General features: G+C 35.4%; 2 protein-coding genes across 2 annotated transcripts in view; one reads left to right on the forward strand and one right to left on the reverse strand.

Annotated features, from left to right (window-relative positions):
* Positions 1-4,299, forward strand: part of LOC106308985 (2-oxoisovalerate dehydrogenase subunit alpha 1, mitochondrial-like) — a 10,328-nt gene extending 6,029 nt beyond the window's left edge. Inside the window, exon 6 of the mRNA XM_013746081.1 lies at positions 4,090-4,299. Within this exon, the coding sequence (XP_013601535.1) occupies positions 4,090-4,299 (210 nt within the window). The remainder of the gene's footprint in view (positions 1-4,089) is intronic.
* A 7,971-nt stretch (positions 4,300-12,270) lies between these two features.
* Positions 12,271-16,256, reverse strand: LOC106308986 (L-type lectin-domain containing receptor kinase I.7-like). Its single transcript, XM_013746082.1, has 2 exons — positions 15,685-16,256; positions 12,271-12,493 (listed from the first exon to the last, which is right to left on the reverse strand). Exons 1-2 carry the CDS (start codon positions 16,254-16,256, stop codon positions 12,271-12,273), a joined length of 795 nt encoding a protein of 264 aa, XP_013601536.1.
* Positions 16,257-22,347: the final 6,091 nt, after the last annotated feature.

A 22,347-nucleotide genomic window follows, 5' to 3' on the forward strand; every position in this document is an offset into this window, starting at 1 on the left:
TGTTCCTAACCCGGGGGTACTTGATATAACAAACCTGTAACATTTAAAAAATTATTTAATTTGTAAATAAGTGTTATTAATACACATGATGATGAATCATTATGAATAATTTATATATGTATATTTAATTACCTGATCGGCATGAGAAGCAAGAATGAAAGGATTATAATATTGCAACTTTCGCCTCGAATGTACTGATGTAACACCAAATGCATCTGTTCTCACACCTCGATCTGGAGTGTTGTCGTACCAATCCCAATAGAAAACAGTACAGCTCAATCCAACCATGCCCGGATACTTGATTTTCATAATCTCCTGTATGGTTCCGTAGTATACATCATCTCCGGATGCAGTACAAACGCCAGCATCATAAGTCGTACTCAAACGTCTCCTCTTTTGAGTTGTGAATGCATATCCTCGAGTACAAAATCTCGGATATGACTTCACAACATACTCTGCTCCACGCACCATCTCGCGTATCCAATCGTCAAATGTTTCACCGCTGGTCATATCAGCAGACACCTATTAATAGCACTTATATATGTTATATCAATATATGTGAATTAGTATAAATATGTGATAAATAATATTTTAATTTGTTTAAAGTACTCACATAAGTAAGCATCCATCGAGAAAATTCTCTCTGCTTCAGTTCTTTAAGATTCTCCTCTGTGGCGTATCTATATTCAAACCGCTTTTCTGCCATGAAAATCCTGTACATATGCTGACAATAATATAATTAATTAAGATTGAAATTTTAACTTGTTAAAATAAAAATTTGTAAACTAATTTATTTACCTCTCATATTGAAGAACATCTTCGCAGTTGGTGAGCAAATATGTTTGCAAATGACTGCGCTCCTGCTCAGTAAGTCGACGGTCCTTTGGTTTTCCGCTAAGTCGTCCAACATCTGTGAAGATGTCTGGAACCGTAACATGATATGTTTCCCGTTCACCTCTATCATCATGCCGAACAGGTCTTCTGTTTTTGGTCTGTACTTCTGCTGGAAAGTAGAGCTCGGCAAAGTTTGAAGTATCTTAATTTATCATCTGTGCGATTATAGAACCTTCCACCCTACTATAATTTTTACCATCTTCTTCAAATGGTACATATACCGCTCATACAAATACATCCATCTATACTGCACAGGACCACCAAGTTTCAATTCTCTTGCCAGGTGAATAACAAGATGCTCCATAACATCAAAAAATGAGGGAGGAAATATCTTCTCAAGGTTGCACTGAATCACGGCTATGTTAGTCTTCAAATTTTCAATACCTTCAAGAGTCACTGATCTCGTGCATAAATCGCGGAAGAAACCACTTATCCCTGCAATTGCTTCATGAACATTTCGTGCTAATAGTTCCTTGAAGGCGAACGGAAGGAGGCGCTGCATCATTACATGGAAATCGTGGCTTTTCAAGCCAGTAAACTTTCCTTCCTTTCTGTCGATACAGTTACGCAAATTTGATGCGTAACCGTCTGGAAATTCCACATCGTTTGAAATCCAATCAAAGAACGCATCTTTTCCCGCTGCATCAAGTCGGTATATGGGAAAAGGAGCCCTACCATTCTCATCAACATGAAGTTCTGAACGAGCACATATATCGACTAAATCCAGTCTTGACTTCAAATTATCCTTTGTTTTACCTTGAACATTAAGGATCGTGTTCATGAGATTGTCAAAAAAGTTCTTCTCAATATGCATGACATCTAAATTATGCCTTAGCAGATGATCCTCCCAGTATGGCAGATCCCAGAAAATACTTTTTTTGTGCCAGTTATGTAGTTCTCCAACAGCATCTACCGGAAAACGCTCATGTCCACCGACGTCTGGCGTCCTTTCTGCACCAAAATCTCTTAGTTGTATCTTCAAATCTTTCCCACAAATTTCCGGAGGTGGACTGTCAAACACCCTCTTGTTCTTCGTAAACAAATTCCTACTCCTACGATATGGATGATCAGGTGGTAGGAATCTCCTGTGACAGTCAAACCAACACGTTTTCCTTCCGTGCTTTAGTTGGAAAGCATCAGTGTTATCTTGAAAATATGGACATGATAGCCTTCCATGCGTTGTCCATCCAGACAACATACCATATGCTGGAAAATCACTTATTGTCCACATTAGTACTGCCAGCATTTGAAAGTTTTCTTTACACGAAACATCGTATGTTTCAGCACCTTGAGCCCATAGTTGTTGCAACTCATATATTAGTGGCTGAAGAAACACATCAAGTGATCTCTTAGGATGCTCTGGTCCGGGAACGAGAATCGAGAGAAACAAAAACTCTCGTCGCAAGCACAAGTTTGGAGGGAGGTTGTATGGTGTAAGAATGACGGGCCATAGAGAATACTGTCTTCCACTCTTGCCAAACGGACTGAAACCATCAGTACATAATCCAAGGTAGACATTTCTTCTCTCATACGCAAAGTCGGGATACTTTGATTGGAAATGCTTCCACGCTTTTGCATCTGAAGGATGTCTGATCTCACCATCTGTTGAGTGCTCCGCATGCCATCTCATTGGTTGCGCTGTGCGTTCAGACAGATACAACCTCTGCAACCTTTCCGTCAAAGGAAAATACCACATCCTTTTATATGGCACTGGAACTCTTCCAATTGTATCTTTATAACGAGGCTTTCCACAAAATTTGCATGTAACACGTTGTTCATCCGCCCTCTAATAAATCATGCAGTTGTCGCTGCATACATCTATTACCTGATACGATAAACCAAGACCAGCTACGAGTTTCTAAACCTCGTAGTATGAACCAGGAGCTACATTATCCTCGGGTAAAATACCTTTTACAAAATCAGCAATCGCATCCACACAGTCTTCAGCCAAATTATAATCTGTTTTAATGCCCATCAATCTTGTAGCAGATGATAAAGCTGAATGACCATCTCTGCAACCTTCGTACAATGGTTGCTTTCCAGCATCCAACATATCATAAAATCTCCTAGCTTCTGCATTGGGTAAATCTTCCCCTCTAAAATGATCATTTACCATATGCTCAGTACCTACACCATAATCTACATCCGTTCTAATTGGTTCTTCTAATCTAACCGCTGGCTAAGGTTCGCTAGTACTACCATGTTCATAATCAGTTTCCCCATGATGATACCAAATTTTGTAACTTCGTGTAAACCCACTCAAATATAGATGAGTCCAAACATCCCACTCTTTAATAACCTTTCTATTTTTACAATTAGAGCAAGGACATCTTAACATACCTGTTTTTGCTTCCGGTTGTCGGTGAACTAACCCCATGAATTCGGTTATACCTCGTTGGTATTCTTCCGTAAGCAATCTCGTGTTCGGATCCAAATGAGGTCGATCGATCCAAGAACGATAATAATTTGAAGAAGACATGCTTTTTTTTCAATCAAATTCGTGTGTAAATATAGTATGTGAGAGGATGAAGAAATGGAGTGAATGAAAAGGTTGGGGGTGCGGGTATTTATAGATGAAATGCTGCCGACAGTACCGAGGAAATTCCGACGGAATACCGACGGCAACGGCTCTTTCCTCGGAATTTCTTCGGAATTTTTAAAATCCCCAACGGCTCTCTAACGGCTATAATATATCCTCGGATATTCGTCGGTGTTTTCCGAGGAATATGACTTCTTCGGTATTTCACCGGTATATTTCGAGGAAATTCCGAGGAAACCCAAATTTTGGGTTTTCTCGGAATTTCTTCGAAAATTCGTCGGAATATTCCGAGGATCTCATTTTCCGTCAGAATGTCCGTCAGAATTACGATGTTTTCTTGTAGTGATATATGGGCATTATCCTTTATTTCGGCCCAAAAATAAAAAAAAAATTATCTAAGTTAGTGAGCCGCGACAAAAGTGGAAATGATCTCTTCTCGATTTTGCGTTTTTATTATTACCGATTCTCTCTACTACACTGACAATTTTGACACTTGGAGTCCAGTGCGAGCCATGGCGAACTTTGTTTATTGATTTGGTGATCTGTTTCTTGATTGTTTTTCCTCACTTATTGTTCCTTATTTTGTGATTTCAAGAAAGTGATTTAAGATGTGTCTAGTTTGAAGGATTCTACTGCTGTATATGATATATGTGAAGGAGAAGCCTATTGTGATGGACTTAGACAGTGACGATGACTATGTGAATGATGTTCTTTGGGGACAAGTGAATGACTGTATGATGGATACGGAGCAAGCTGGATATTTCAATAGAGTGAGGATGATAATCGTTTCAACAAGTAAACCTGGAGAGGAGATTAAAGTGAAACGTAAGGATGAGGAATACAAAATATATTCTTCGAAAGGATAATCAGAGACCTCTTTATCAAATCGAGTCTTTCTCACTCGATAGAGGAAATTTAGAGGATATTTTATAGTCTAAAAATGAACTTCATCGATAAGTTCATTCCATATCGGCATCGATGAAGATGATCTTGTCGACTCAGTCAATTGCCAAAGACGAAACTTGCTGTAGTTCCATTCATTATAAGCCTCTGCTTCGGCCTTTGGATTCCTGATCCTTTGAATGGGATAGATCTTCCATCCAGCGGCAGCCAGCCCAGATCTATGGTGCTCAGTGATCGAGTCATCGACGAGTATCACCAGGTCTCGCGTAGAGCCAGACATGCGAATGCTCTGCGCTGCTGTTATAGCTCCACATACATAAAAGTTAGCAGAGTGTAATATGGTGGCATATGCTTCTCTCTTTGCACTTGCTGAGTAGAAAATATCTTACTGAATTAAACAAATAATTTCGTTTCTTAATGATTGCATTGTGTTATTATTTTTTGTGTCAAAGATGTGCTGCGCTGTGTTATTTACAATAATTTTGTCAAATCGTTTCAATAAAAGGATCCAGCCGAAAACGTCTAGGCGTCGACCGACCAGTGGCTTAAACGTTTTGTAAAAGACTCAAAAAGAGCACATGTTCAGCCTGAGTAGTTAGGTCATGTTCGTTTGTAGATCTGGAAGAGATGCACATCCAGATGATCCATCTAGATGTCTTATCTAGATGCTCCATCTGTGTGTTGTTCGTTTCTTCATTTCGTCCATGCATCCAGATGAATCATCTGAATGCAACTATGTTCGTTTGCTTTTCATTTTTTAACTTCTATCTGCATACAGGTGGACTTGTTAATAAAATGACTAAAATATAATTTTTTACGTTTCGGCGGAAATATAACATTTTTACCGTTTTGGTGGAAAATATATTTGCGGTTTTTGAGGAAAAATATGTTTTTGGCGAAAAAGTATATTTTCGTGGTTTCGGCGGAAAATACGTTTTTATGGGTTTGGAGGAAAAATACGTTTTTGCGGTTTGGACGGAAAAAGTGTATTTTTGCGGTTTTGGCGGGAAAAGTGTTTTCGACGAAAAAAGTTGTTTTTTCACGATTTTGACGGAAAAGTTTTTTTTTCGTGATTTTGGCGGGAAAAACTTTTTCGCGATTTTGGCGGGAAAATTGTGTTTTTCTGGTTATGGCGGGAAATTGTGTTTTTCTGGTTTTGGCGGGAAAATTGCATTTTTCCGGTTTTGGCGAGAAAATGTTTTTTGCGGTTTTGGCCGGAAAATGCTTTTTAGAGTTTTGGCGGGAATATTCATTTTTCGGTTTTGGCGGATGCATTTTCTGGTTTTGGCGGGAAAATTGCGTTTTCCGGTTTTGGCGAGAAAATTGCGTTTTTCCGGTTTTGGCGAGAAAATGCTTTTTGCGGTTGTGGCCGGAAAATGCTTTTTGGAGTTTGGCGGGAAAATGCGTTTTTTGCGTTTTGGCGGGAAAATGCGTTTTTTGCGGTTTGGCGGAAAAATGCGTTTTTTTTGTTTTGACGGGAAAATGCGATTTTTCGGTTTTGGTCGAAAAGTGCGATTTTACTGGTTTGACCGAAAAATGTGTTTTTATGGAAATGTGCGTTTTGCATTTTTTTTTTGGGAAAAACGCATCTTGCGGTTTTAGCGGGAATGTGTGTTTTTCAGTTTTTGCGAGAAAATGTATTTTTTGGTTATAGCGGAAAAATGTATATGCAAGAAAATAGAATTTACGGTTTGAAAATAATATTTTGATTTTAAAAAGTCATTTTTGTCATTAATCATTTTGGACTGAACTAGATGCATCTGCATCTAGATGCACCATCAAGACTCACCTTCATTTGGGTGACAATTTGAGATGAGTTTTTAAAAATTCAGCTGGGTGATCCATCTGGATGTAGCATTATAATGCACAAAACGAACATCGATTTGCATCTTCACCCAGATGGATCACCTGGGTGAGCAAACGAAAAGGGCCTTAGCTAGTGAGACTTCAAACAAGCCGCTGATAAGAAGATCAGAAAGCACAATCGCTTTCTCAATTGACACTGCACTAGAATCTACCACCCCATTCAAGAATCTAAAACGCTCCTTAGGCTGTATTCAATCTAAACTATTACAAATGCATACAATGATACAATAATCACATCAATGTGTAAATAGTGTGTGGGTAAAATTATAAATTTAATGTGTACAACATGGCATTGACCTATCACTGGTCATTCTCTTAACTATTAGACATATATATTTTTTTTTGACTAAAGGCTTTCATATTCAAAACATAAAAAATTTAAATGTTTACAAACCATAAGCTATAGTTCTACCCATTAGTTGAAATTAACCCCTAAGAAACCCATAGTTTAAGATCAGATGTGACCAATTTTCCCAAAGGTTTCCCAAAAGCCCACCATGACTCTCAGAATTCAATGATGGAAGAGACGGTTGGAGTTCAGTCGAGAGCCAAAGTTGCATGGTTTTGGAGGAGGTGATTGGGGATTGATGTCAATAGCTAAGAAGACGATCCTTGATCTGACGATGAAGGAGAGTTAGGAGTGAGTCCGTTGATCGGAAGTGTTGATTGTGCAGGCGGTTATTCCTCTCTTAACTATTAGACATATAATCGTCAAAAGATTTCATCAACAAAAACATCTACACGCACATGTCTATCATAAATCAATAATTATGTCCACATAGCTATGTACTACACACGGAAAATACAACAAAAGCCCGTATGCATAAGTTCACACATAAAGAAACAGGTCTGGTCAAAAGCATTTCATACTGCTATCAGTAATCAGTCTTAGTATTAGACAAAAAAAATCTTAATAAAATTCTATAGAATACATAAAATCTAGTGGTATATTTTTTAGTATAACCCATAAAATTGAAGTAAATTTATCATATTGATAATGTTTTAATAGAACAGATATACATCTAAAAAATATAATTTGGTTTCTATCGGCTATTTTTTCCAAATTTTTTTGGTTGAAATCTTACATTCAGCCAAATACGTTCCTCCTCCATGCCCTAAACGTGTCATTCTTCCCTCCCGTGAAAAGCAAATTTTGTGCACCAAATAACAAAATGTCGACGGTTGCTAAGGAGTAAAGACTGCCTCTTCGGATGAAACTATATCACATAAATACATACTTTATTACAATCAATGAAAACATGAATTAGGATTATAATACAACATTAGTTTACTAACTTTCCATCATTGTAGATATAGAGGTTGACCGTTCCACTATGGTTAGAGCAACATATGACAGGTGTTGCCTTTCTTTCAATCATACCACAAAGAGCATGTAAAATCTGTTTCAAACTCCAACAAACACAACCAACAAAACAATTAGTTACCAAGAGTTGTGTTTGTTGATATGAAAAGAATGGGGATAAAGTGAAACTTATGTGTCCTTTCTATGTGATTTGAAACATTAACCCATTGGTTATATTCATAACAAGTCCAAACTTTTATGGTTCGTTCCAAGGAGGAGGAGAACACATACTCACCCCAAACTAAGACCGATGTGATAGTGTCAGTGTGTAGAGTTAGGATCGTGTTACATTGAAATGTCTTGAGATCCCACACCTGAAAATGCAAAACAATTTGATTATATCATTCATAACATTGTCAGTCTTTACATGTGCTTCTTACCCTTATTATATGTTATATGCTGAACCAAAGAAAAGATTATCTCCTACTGAAGGTAGACAACTGATTTCTTCAGTGTGGCTGTCACTAAATGTTCTCAAATACCTGAAGGGTTGAGGGTTATAGGTGTACAAGCCGTCTTCGTCTTTCCAAAAGGAAATGCGACCACACTAATTCTAACAAAAGCAAAAAGTCAATCAAAAAGAGAATGATGGACATGTATTAAATATTTAAAAGCTTGAGTGCTTACACTAGTGCCGACAAAAGGCATCCCATTTGTAAAAGTCATTGCAGTGACAAGTCCAAGAGGTTCATTGATATGTGTATTCAGTACATCAGTGCGCGCATTGTACGGCTACATATACAGAAAAAAAATCAAACAAATTCAAAAACGAGAACACCCTAAGGAAGCATGAGAAAGAGAAAGCAAAGAGTCCTTATCTCAGAGGTTCTGCTGGTTCCTATTTGATGATCTGGCTTGGTAAGCATACTTCTCATACTGTTTCTAATCCAATTAAGAGCCAATTGCCTTTGGCTATGAGACAACCCACTTCCCCTTGCAAGTCTTCTTCCCCTATCAACTGATAGGAAACTGTGTTGAAACATAACAACCTCCCGGATATGTTGGGTGCATAGAGTCTCTTTCCGGAGAGAAAGTTTAGACATTTTAGATTGGATTTTCCGTAAAATTTAGAATCCACAAATACATACACATATATAGTATATACATACACAAATATATATTTTTAGAACCCCGGAGCTAGAACCTCTAATTGGAAGTACACTTAGAACAAGATTATCTTCACATTTAAACATCTAGCTACAAATTTGTTGGTTGAATTCAATCAAGCAATTTTAAAAAAACGATCAATACAATTTTGCCATTGCTGACTTGCTTGATAGCAAGATTTAATCAGGACCGACTCTGAGATTTTGGGAGTTATATACGGTCTAAGAAGGATTTATATAGTTTAGAGGGTTTAATTTTGTTTTTACAAATTTATAGGTTTGTTTATATATAATTTTTTTTCAAAATTTTGGGGGTTTGAATAGAATGTTTCATCCGACTTTGCAAGAACCGGCCCTGGATCTAATCCACGATTTTTGTTATTTTTTTAAGCGACAAATTTTTTCTTTATTCTTTTTAACTAATGTATTGCAAGCATTTCCCCTTGTAGATTTTAATATCTTCGATTTGTCATGAAGATGTCCTTGAATTTATTTACCTAACAAATCTTAAGGAAACGGAAAAAAAAAAAATCTTAAGGAAACGTCAGCTACTTTTATACTTGAATATGCTTTCGTGTTCAATTCAAATTAGAGCCAATTAGTACTTACAAAACTGGACTTCTGAGACGTCACTAGTGGCGACAGGCTGCTACTTTGATGGCCCACATTGTCCCCTTGCTAAAAAAACACATGAAGGTATTTTTGTTCTTTTTGTCATCAGCTTGATTGGTGTTACTGGTTTATCAGGACTCTTTATTTATAAATAGAAAAAACTAATATTAAGAAAGTTTGTTATTTTAAAAATATCATTTAATATATATGTTTAACTAATTAAAAAAAGATTACATAACTTAATTAGTCACACAATATTTAATAAGCAAAAGAGTTACCTCAAAATGTAAAAATATAATATGATGAAACAAAAATAGTAATTACATTGTTCCTGTTTTGGCTCTTTATTTTTATTTCTTTTATAATTTCATTACAAAATAAAATTATTTACATTGTAAGAAAATTTTGTCACTTGTATTTATTTGTAAAGAGGTTTCTCTAAAAATATGTTGGCAAAAATTCTAGATTTATATATTTACCTTTGTTGAACCAAAACTAGAGTTATTTTAATAAAATCTAGATTTAAACTCTAGGTTTCACTAAAACACCAAGACACCAAAATACCAAATTTGGTGTAATTTTATTTCCAACAAAACATCAAAATTGACACCATCCTACCAAATTTGGTGTAATATGAATAGTATTACATTAAATTTGGTGCAACACTATTCATCATACCATATCCTTAAAATATATATTTTATTATGTTTCATTTAATAATATAATTCAGTTACTATCAAATTTGTAATTTAACATATATATATTATATTATTTCTATTTAAAATTTATTTCACATAATTAAAATTTTAAATTTTTATTTTCAAAATAAATTATTAAATGACTATTATCATTTATTATTTACAAAAAATAAAAATAAAAATAATAATCTAGATGTCATAAAATAATTATTTATCAATTATAAATAATAAAAATATAAAAGTTTTAAAACTGAAAGCATATAATAATATATAATGTTACTTTTGGTATAAAGTTTAGTATCATTGTTGGAGATCGCAAAATTATTTTGATACTAAAACACCAAATTTGGTGTAATTTTAACAACAAATTTAGTGTCATTGTTACAAATGCTCTAAAAATATGTTGGGGAAAATTGTCATTTTTTCTCAAAAAAAAATTGTCTTTTAAAAATAACTAGACATTGTCCAACGTAATACTATTATTATCAAAATACTTAAAAATAATAAAAACATTAAGCCAACAAACACACATCCAAGTTCCACTTATAAGAGAAGTCCTGGACCTAGGAATATTTTATACATTGTTTGCAACAAAGAACAAACTCGTGTAAATTTCCAAAAATATCCAATTTCTATTCACGAAGTTACTTTATTGATACATGATAACTAAATTAGTTTCTGTCCGTACAACTATCTCTCTTTCCAGGCTCCTGTCTCTTCTTCATCCACCACTGACCGCAAGAAAACAGTAAGATTAAAAACCAAAACATTATTAATCACTACGCGTCATCAGTCATATATGAATGAGTTTATGAGCTGTCTCTTAAATGTTCTCGCTTTTTTTTTTGGCAGTTAACATCAGTCCACAATGTTTCCTCTCTACTGCCGAACCATTTTGTTTTAAAGGTAAGAATTCATGACTAGCTTTATAAGTATATTTTTACCAGATACTGACGTTGACAGTTGACTTTGACAAAAAGATTATTATCAACATATGCATTAATCAATTAAGTAAAATCTCATGCCAAAAAAACCTAAAAGGATAAATTAAGTAAAACCAAGAAGGATAAAAAAACAAAAAACAGATGAGATGAGAGACTTCGTGGAAAACAAGTGTGTGTGAACATGACTATCAGTTGATCAAGTCATTGCTGTTCAGCGAATATAAACAATATCATATTGTTATCCTAGGCCTTTGCTATATTTGTGTGTATTTTTCCATATAAATGTATTTTCTTGCCTTAGCTATATCCTAGCTAGAAGTATATTTTCTCTCCCCGGCTTATTTTGCTGATTTGCTCAGTCTCACGAACATTACAGAGTTGCCATTCACCAAAGACCATTATAATTTGTGAGTATGTAGGTTATTCATATTAATCGATTTTTACTAAAATGTTATATAATAATGGGGGGTTTCAACTGTAACGTTTAAAAACGTAATGTTACAGATAAAATCTCCTTGGTCTGTTTGGTATATAATTCCAACTCTAACTGTCATCATCGATAGAGATAAATGAGAGAGATCTTTTTAGAAGAAAAGTGAGAGAACCTGTTAAGCTAGATGGGTTTCCAACTTAAAACCAATTGGTTATAAGTGGAGTGGCTCATCCATATTATATATTACTAAAGATCTTTTTCAATATCGATGTGGGACATTTATCCTTAATATGTCCCTTCGAAATGATGGCTCTTTGAGCGTCAATCTCGGAATGTTCGGACAAAGATCGATGTACCGAATTTGGGCTGGATCGATAATGGATCGAATTAGACTGCATGGATCGGGCTCTGATACCATGTTAAGCTAGATGAGTTTCCAACCTAAAACAAATTGGTTATAAGTGGAGTGGCTCATCCATCTTTTATATTACTAAGGATCCCTTCCAATATCTGATGTCGGACATTTATCCCTAATAGAACCAATTGAGGAAAATAGATAAGACAGCACGGTGACATATATATGAAATAAGAAAGTTGATAAAAATTATCAACATGATTACGATAAACAAAAAGAGCACTGGTTTAATAGTAATATCATAAACACAAATCGATCGTAGTTATATCACAACCTGTTTTCATTTTAAAAAGAGAATATCATAACCATCATCACCCGTTACCGGAAACGATACAAACATTTAGTTTAAGAAAAACAAAGAGACGCATTATTACTAAAGACTTAGACCCCTAGAACACCACCTTATTTAGGTATATAATAAGCATCAAGGAAAATAAACCCCAAGAAAGGTCACAACGGCGGCACATATATATTTTCAGCCCCAAGAAAAGGACCAATCAGCGACTAGGATGCACGCGGCCTCCGTTACGGTTGCCGTTGCTGTCGCCGGTAGGCTCAGAACCCTGATCACCACCAGAGGGGGTGAAAGCAGAGATAATGGTTTTCAAGACCATGGTTTTAACCAGCTTTCTTTCAACGGGAATCACACTCGCTGTTTCTTTAGTCACCTTCCTATCCGCCGAAGAGTTAGAACCTTCTCCTCTGGAACTCATCTTTAGCCTGTTTAAGTAGATGTACGTGTATATATGTATGTATGTGTCTGTGTGTTATCTGTGAATGTATATGATATATGTGTGTGTTTTGTGTATGTTGTAGTTTTGAAGCTAGACATGCACAGGTTATATAGAGAACAATGAGAAGAGATGCCTACGTGAATTAAACTTGTTCTCTAAGTTCCTCATGTTCACACCAACGTGTCAGCCAGCCGTTTGTTGTAAGAGGAAATTTACATCTCATACTTGTGATTTAAGCTTAGAAAGAAATAAAAATGAACCGTAACTTTTTTTTTGAACATTGATGAACCGAAACTTGCATTTAATTCATTTAAAAGAAACTTACATAATTTCTTAACAATTGGATAGTTCCAGTTTACATAAACCATAAATTACACTCGTCAGACACCCATTTGTTGTAAAGAGGATTTAGTTGACATCGACCTCCTACTTACGATGTAAGCTTCGAACGAAAAATAAAATAAATCACCCTCTTTTCAAAAACATAAAAATAAATTAAATAAAATATAGGAAGCAAAACTTACATTTAATTTCCTTATATTAGAATTTAGGATAGTTCTGGTTTACATAAATCACATATAATTAAAATAAAATAATAACATTACTACAATAAGAAATTTACATGCATCATGATTTATTTGAGTAGTATATGTGTTTACTAGACAGGAGAAGAGGCGCCAACTTGGGAACTAACATCAAGATTATTGGGGGTTCTTAGCATGGGGTACTCTTAACGGAATATAAGAATTCGGTTCTTAACTTTTAACTAAAAAAGTTAAGCAAGCCGGTTCTTAATTTTTTTAGTTAAAAGTTAAGAGACGGATTCTTATATTTCGCTAAGAACCTTACCCTAAGAACACCCAATAATCATGCTCTAAGAACCAGTTTACTTTTATTAGTCCACGGAACAGGGAAGACCAACATTCAGAACATATTTTTCGACTTGGATGTATGATTTTTATTGTTTTATATAGCAGAAATCTAGTTCAACAGTATAAAAACTAAACGTAAAGTATGACTTGAAATGAAAACATAATAATATATATGAACTGGCAGATCTGCATAGACTTGTGTCTCCTTTTTTTAACCAAAAGACTTGTGTCCTATGGTTATAATTGTGTAGGGAGAAAAAAAGTAGAAGTGTTGCTGCTAACGTTAATCCATAATTTTTTTTTTCACATTTACGGATGTTTTTATTGATGATACTCTGACTAAATAAGTCTTTTACACTTAATGAAAAAGTCTTTTAAATACTGAAACAAAAAGAATAATAAGCTTATCTATCTATACTATTAAAATAGAAGTCATGACTTCTTTTATGTGTGATTTTTTATTTGGACCATCATTAGAAAATTTATTAAATTTTACATAACATAATTATAATATCTTTTAATTTCTTTATGTTATTTGAAATAATAATAAATATCTTAAAAAATGTCTAACAAAATCTTTCAAATAGCTTATAGAATCTTTTTAAAATTTATTTTCAAAATTAGTTATTTAAAATTTTAATTATCATAAAGTATATTAGAAACTAAATTTTAGTTTAGTTTTGATTGTAAACAAATATTAATAATTATGTAAAATACTTTTAATAATATTTTCATGAAAATAATAATTTTAAATTGAATTAATTTTCAAAATTAAATTTAAGAAATATTTTAAAAGATGTTTTTAAAAAGAAATATTTTATCTATTTAGCACATAAATTATGACTTATTTTATATGTTATTATTTTTTTTAATTATATCACTTGGAAGCCATACCTTTAAATGCTTTTACCATGCAATACAATTAATTTACACTTCCCTCCATAGATGAAACATTTGATCTTAATTTATATCGTATATACAAGATTTTAGTCTACTATTATTAACGTATGCGTATTCACTTGAATTAAAAACCAATTCGATTTATTATTTAAGAATCTATACTAAATTGGTTTAATTAATCACTATACACCAAATTCTCTATTATGTAGGTTCAACTTAATTTAATTTTCACATATATTTCAAATTTAGAAATAAAACAAAATTTATGTAAATCAGTATTGTTACATAATAATATTTTCAAAATAATTTTTCTTACAAAAATACAAAATTTATAAATTTTATAGTAGTAATATTATATGCAACACAAATATTATTATAAAATTAGATAATATACAACGCTAAATTATATTAATTTATTAACATATTTTATTGCATAGCCTAAAATACTTTAATATTAAAGAAAACTCGCACGGTCGTGCAGTTCAAAAATCCAGTTCTTGTAATTAACAGAGGCGCTGACCTTAGTGAAATTATAAGTGCATGTACGAACGCAATTGATTTAGAGTACATTTAGACAAATTTAGACAAGGTCCTTTATTTCTGTGTCAATCGTGTCAGGATGAGATTATACAGTAGTAGTATCTCAACCTTGCTTATACATTAATCTTCTGTCCTACCGAACCAACCATATGTGTTCTCTATAGTTTTCCGGGTCTATAGTATTTATTATCTAATCTAAGAAAGATTCGGGTGGAAGAAATGTCACGTGAATTGAAGATTGGCTTATTGAGAAATAATTGCTTTTATTTCAGAAATAATCGTTTTAAAGCTGAGGGTGATATCTTAAGGATCGGATCTCATCAAATCAGATACTATAAAGGTTTTGTGGATTTGATCATTTAAATATAAAAGTTTAGCTGACGAAAAAGTAATAATATAAAACTTTATAGTGTTGTCGCTTGCCAATGATCTCCACGTAAATGGGTTGCAGTCTTGCAAACTTATAAATCCTAGGTTACAACGTGTTTCGATGTACTTTTACCAAACTATGTAAATGGTGTAGTCCTCTAGATTGCTTAAACTTTTGTTTCTTGAGCTATATATTGCTTTTTTTTGTTTTTTTTTCAACTATATATTGGTTGATTTTTTTTTTTGTTTTTTTCACCTATATATATATCGCTTAAACTTTTGTAACCAAAGTCTGAAAAAAATCGTCCACCGTATGTTTTTTTTTATGAATTATATATTCCTACATTCTTGAGTTGACTCTATGTTTATTAGTTTTCTGGCGGCGAAATAAATAACTAAATAAGCCTATAACCTATTGTTACAACTTTCAACCGAAATTACACGACAATAAATATAGTAGCTGAACAATACAGTTAAACAAGTGTGAAAGCGAGACAGTGAAACGTTGAGTGTTGTTCCTTCGTAATCCACCCAAACCTGAATAGGTTGCCCACTCACGAGTTTCATGTCTATCTTCCGACCTTCTTTGTCTGAGTAATAAGAAGCGTTAGCAGATTGCACAGACACTGCTCTGTTCACATCAATCCCGACATGATTATCATTGATGTCGAGCACATCTAGAGCTTTAGATATATCAAGCTCAACAGCCAATGTCGAAGCAGATTCATTTGCGTTGAAAAGCCCGAAGTATCGAGATGGTTCGGCGCCTACGAAATCAGTGGAATGAGACACAAAAAACGCCATGCCATGGCTACTCACTTCAGTTACACGGACCAGTGCGCAAACAAAATGCGTCGAGAAGGAGATTGGTTCAGATGGATTGAACTCAATAGGCTGCTTAAAGAAAGCACGACCTATTTGTGTTGTTGTGGCATTCGTCAGTTGCAGGACATCTTTTTTTGGAAGGATTCTTGCACCACCCTGAAGGTGAATACGGTCTCCTTGGTCGAAACCGTTGTAGACGAACGTCGTCTCTTGTTGGAATGACTTGCACACACAATATAACATCCAGATGATTCCCAGAAGAGCTCCTCGAAGCAGAGGACGAGACCAATCTCGAGGAAGATCTAAGTCACGTCCGAGAGTTACTTGCTATTACTGTGGCAAACAGGGTCACATGAAGTCGGAATGTCGGTTTTTCAAGAAAGACAAACAAGCCGGTAATATCAAACCAGACCGGTTCAATCCTACAAAGAAACATGAAGACAAGACTACCACCATTGTGGAAGACCAGAGCGAAGAATTATATCTCGTTGGAGAATGTAATCTTAGCTCTGATGATAGCTCATGGATCGTTGATTCTGGTGCTTCTTTTCACGTCACCCCTCATGGAAGCTTCTTCACAACCTATCAAAGTGGTGACTTTGGTAATGTTCAAATGGGAAATCAAGGAAGAAGCAAGATCATTGGAAAGGGGGATGTTATTCTTACATCAAACACTGGATGTAAGATAGTTCTCAAGGATGTGAGACATGTTCCCGACATGCGACTCAATCTCATATCAACCGGAAAGCTCGATGATGTCGGCTTGGACAGTCATTTTGGTGGTGGCAAATGGAAGTTAACCAAAGGAAGTTTGATCATGGCTCGAGGAAGAAAAGAAGGCTCATTATACGTGACTCAAGCCAAGCTTTGCAAGGAAGAAGTAAACGTTGCAAGTGATGACATCGATATATGGCACCGAAGACTCGGGCATATGAGTGAGAAAGGTTTAAGTATACTTTCTAGCAAGAAACTTCTTCCTGATATGAAAGGTATTTCTCTCTCACCATGTCATGATTGCTTAGCCGGAAAACAACATAGGGTCGCTTTCCGAAGATCATCTACGCCTATGAGAAGAAAGCATATTCTTGATCTTGTGCATACTGACGTATGCTCCATGTCCGAGAAATCCAATGGAGGGGCATCATATTTCGTCACCTTTATTGATGACCATTCAAGGAAGGTATGGGTATACCTTTTGAAGTCAAAAGATCAAGTTCTTGATGCTTTCAAGGAGTTTGTAGCCCAAGCAGAGCGAAGTACGGGTCAAAAACTCAAGTGTGTTCGATCTGACAATGGTGGAGAGTACCGAGGTCCCTTTGAAGCGTTTTGCAAAGCTCATGGAATCAGGATGGAGAAGACACCACCAAAGACGCCACAACTGAACGGGCTAGCTGAAAGAATGAATCGAACGATCACAGAAAGAGTTCGGTGCATGCTCTCTCACGCTAAACTACCCAAACCATTTTGGGGAGAAGCCATAAAGACTGCAGTGGACGTCATAAATCTTACACCATCAGTTCCTTTGGAAGGCGATGTCCCGGAGGAAGTTTGGTCGGGTAAGAAGGTCTCTTACAACCATTTGAAGGTGTTCGGTTGCAGAACGTTTGTCCATATACCTAAGGATGAACGAGCCAAGCTAGACTCTAAGACTAAAGAGTGCATTTATCTTGGATCACCAAAAGACGAATTCGGCTATCGGCTTTGGGATCCGGTTAACAGAAAAGTTATCCGGAGCAGAGATGTTGTTTTCTTCGAAGATCAAACAATCGAAGACATCAACAAATCAAAGAAACCAAAGCTAAGGGTTGTAAGGAATGAAGATTCTCATAAGCCTCAAGATCATGAACAAGTGATTGGAGATGATGGCGAAGGGGATCCAATCATGGATCCGAATGGTGATGAAGGTGAAGAAGAAGTTCAAGTGGAGCCAGAGGAAGAACATGAGCCAAGAAGGTCTGGAAGAGAGACAAGACCATCTGTAAGATATTATCGAGATGAGTACGTTAATCTTACAGATGAGGGGGAGCCTCAAAGCTATGAGGAGGCCATAGGAGACACCCATAAAGATAAGTGGGTTGAAGCTATGCAAGATGAAATGCAATCCTTGCATGATAATCACACTTATGAGCTGATGAAGCTACCAAAAGGAAAGAGAGCCTTGAAGAACAAGTGGGTGTATAGGTTGAAGTATGAAGATAGAAGCTCAAATCCAAGATACAAAGCTCGATTGGTTGTGAAAGGATTCAACCAAAAGAAAGGCATAGATTTTGAAGAAATATTCTCTCCAGTGGTGAAGATGTCCTCTATCCGAGTGGTTCTTGGTCTAGCAGCAGTTCTAGACTTGGAGATTGAACAACTCGATGTCAAGACGGCCTTTCTACATGGTGAACTCGAGGAGGAGATCTATATGGAGCAACCTGAAGGATTCAAGGTTCCAGGAAAAGAAGACTTGGTGTGCCGATTAAAGAAGAGTCTTTACGGTCTCAAGCAAGCCCCAAGACAATGGTATAAGAAGTTTGACTCCTTCATGGTGGATCACAACTTCAAGAAAACCAAGAACGATCATTGCGTTTTTATAAAGAGGTACGAAAGCGGCGACTTTCTCATATTATTACTCTATGTTGACGATATGTTGATTGTGGGCCAAGATCGCAACAAAATAGCCGCATTGAAGAATGACCTAGGAGAGTCCTTTGCAATGAAAGATTTGGGGCAAGCGAGACAGATTCTTGGAATGAAAATCACTCGGGATAGACCAAAGAAGCTTTTGTGGTTATCCCAAGAACGATATGTTGAAAGGGTGTTGGAGAGATTCAACATGAATAAGGCAAAGCCAGTGAACACTCCACTTGGTGGACATTTCAAGTTATGTTCGGAGCAAAGTCCAACAAGTGAGAAAGAGAAAGAAGAAATGAAGACTACCCCATATGCATCAGCAGTGGGCAGTCTCATGTATGCTATGGTGTGCACCAGACCGGACATTGCCTATGCAGTAGGAGTTGTGAGTCGCTTTCTAGCGAATCCAGGAAAGGAGCATTGGAAAGCAGTTAAGTGGATCCTACGCTATCTACGAGGCACAACGAAGAAGTGTCTATGTTTTGGCAATGGAAAATTGGAGCTGAACGGTTACACCGATGCAGATTGGGCTGGTGATAAAGATTCAAGGAAATCAACATCAGGATTTGTGACTACCTTTGCAGGGGGAGCTGTTTCCTGGCAATCGAAATTACAAAAGTGTGTTGCCTTATCCACCACGGAAGCGGAGTACATCGCAGCAACGGAAGCGTGCAAGGAGATGCTATGGATGAAGAACTTCTTGCTTGAGTTGAGAGTAAAGCAAGACAAGTACAACATGCTATGTGACAACCAAAGTGCTATTCACCTAGCAAAGAATCCAACATTTCACTCTCGCTCGAAGCACATCGACATTCGGCATCATTGGATACGAGAAGTTCTTGAAGAGAAGCTCATACATCTCACAAAGGTACACACCGACGAAAATTGGTCAGACTTTATGACCAAAGTATTACCGATCAAGAAGTTTGAAGATTGCTGCAAAGGCACAGGCATGGCGACTGTTTCGGGCTAAATCGGGAAGGGGGAGATTTGTTGGATTTCCCTCCTTAAGCCCAAAACTAATCAAATCATAATCAAACCTTAGTCCAAGAAGAAGAAACATCTAGAGAAAAGTGGAGAAGTATAGAAGAAGAATTGTGTAGAAGAAGAGAGAAAGTTATGGAGTTAGATATTTTGAAATAAATAATAATTTAGAGAAATCTAGAACTTGTTGGAGTGTGCTCCTTCACTTGTATAAATAGGGGTGCTTAGCACCATTTGTAATCATCCAAGAATCAAGAAAAACAAAGAGAGAAAATATTTGTAAGAGAGAGTTTCCAAAAACAAAATCTTTGTAGTAAACCCTTTCCTAAATATTAAGAGTCTTCTTCTTAAATTTTCTAGTTGTCTAATACCATCTTCATCTCATCGATATTGGATAATTTTCCCAACAGAAATTACACGACAATAAATATAGTAGCTGAACAATACAGTTAAACAAGTGTGAAAGCATCATGGTCTGTGAATCCAGAGTTTAGAGCATAGTCTCAACCAAGCAGTAGCTAGGGTCAATAAGGCATATGCGTATATTTTTTATACACAATACTCCATGCTACTATAATGTATTTCTTAATTAGTTGATATTAAACGAGATTGTTTGTTGGTGTGAAGCATTAAGTAGTGCTGGATTATGAAAAGTTATACTCCGTAAAGTCCCATTCTAATTTATTATTTTAATTATGAAACATTAGATTCGATGAAGAAAAAATGATAGATAAAGACATATTATGCGTGCTTTATCTTTCCATCTCTTAAAAGTCTTGGAGCGGCGGACCTGGCTCACTTGGGTCATGGTCGTTCATTTTGGGAACTTGAATTCACACCTTGATTATTCTGAATAACTAATTATATAAGGTATGCATTAAATAGACGGGAAGACATGCAATGAAGTAAAACATTTACAATAAAATTCATGTGGTACATTTTCAAAAAAATAATAATAATTCATGTGGTACACTATCATATTACATATTTAACCTAAATCAGCTTGAGTATAACACAGTTCATATGATGACAATGAGAAACCAAATCCAGCTTACGTGCTTAAAATCATTCAATATACTTCTGTTGTTTCTTTAAAAAATGACATTTTACACACAAACAAGCAATAAAATACCTATAGGATGATCGATCGATTCTCTAATAAGGGCAAGCTCTGAGATTAAAATGGCCCCACGTCCACAATTTTTAAGTTTAAGATTTGAATGACAAAAAATTAAGCAAAAAGCTAACTAATAAAATAACCAAACTCACCACTTATGACCAGATATATATTAAAGCCACAGAGAAAAACTGCAGTTAATAATCTCTAGAATTATCTTATCCTAATAAAGTATATATGCATTTCTTTTGATTAAAGACAGATTATATAAACATATCTTGAACGATATAGGAACTAAAAATTTGAAGTGACCCACGAATCATACTTGTTTGTTAAAACCCGAAAATTGAATAGTCTATGGATGTGACTATATCTCATTTCCAAACGAGCAGCATATCTTTTTCTTTTGAAACTGGACGAGCAGCATATCTTACAATAGATATCTTGATGTGGACCAGTTTTTCGAAACAATGCCTTTCTAATTAAAGTGATGATCCTCTATAAGATTTTGTCCTCAATTACATGGAACTTTACCTAAATGTATCTTTCTTAGACTTATTAAAAACAGATTTGAAGTATGTAAAGTGATACATGCAGGAACTATATCAAACATTACTAAAATAACGTTATAAATAAATTCTTCCACTTAGATAATAGAGGAAGCTTCTTAATTGTCTACTTGAAATTGACGTCTTTTGGTTTGACGTCGCATGAAATTTGTATCGGCATCAGCAATATTTTGCAGAACTTGCGGGCTTTCAATAAAATTATATACGAAACCATTTATATGAACGTATGAATTACATTTACATTTTTTTTCTTCAAAATTGAAAAGATCACGCAAATTCCTAATGGGAAAAAGTCGGTTCTGACTTCCTGCAGTCTCTCTGATTTATAAATTTAAGAAAAATCAACAAAAAAAAAAAGTGAAGGAATGAAAATAAATAAATAGATAAATATATGCCACAGGTTGCACTTAACAAATAACAATCATAAGAAAAAGCTGAGAACATAGTATTGAACATATCTTTTTTTTTTTTTTTTTTTTTTTTTTTTTTTTTATATTGAACATATCTTACATGTGTCAGACAATCAAAACACTGGAGAATCACAGTCGGAACCATATACTTGGGTAACACACTAACACCGTAACATTTTTAGTTCTTAACTTACTGAGTGGCCTCAGGTTAATGACATTGTGAATCAGGGCAACTTTAACAAGAATATGAACCCAATTCACATATATGGGCATTATCCTTTATTTAGGCCCCCAAAAAAAAATCTAAGTTAGCGAGCCGCGACAAAAGTGGGAACGATCTCTTAGACGAAATAATACCAAGGCCCGCATACTCGGCCTTTGGTGACAGAGCCCATAGGATAAGTGCGATTAGGGCATCACGAACGGAGGCGCTATAAGAGTGGAGGAGGAGGCAACGAGCAGAGGACTTTTGGACAACCTACACACTAAGCGGCTAGATCTAGGGTTTCTAAATGATCATTCTGATCTTGTTGCTTAGACCTCACATCTTGTCTCCTTATTTCCCATCAATCTTGTAACCCTTTGTCGGATTCTAATAAAAACGTCTTTAGTCACCCATCTTGAAGTTCATCATTCCG

Source organism: Brassica oleracea, chromosome C8 (genome assembly GCF_000695525.1).
Source record: "Brassica oleracea var. oleracea cultivar TO1000 chromosome C8, BOL, whole genome shotgun sequence".
In the NCBI taxonomy this organism is placed as follows: Eukaryota; Viridiplantae; Streptophyta; class Magnoliopsida; order Brassicales; family Brassicaceae; genus Brassica; species Brassica oleracea.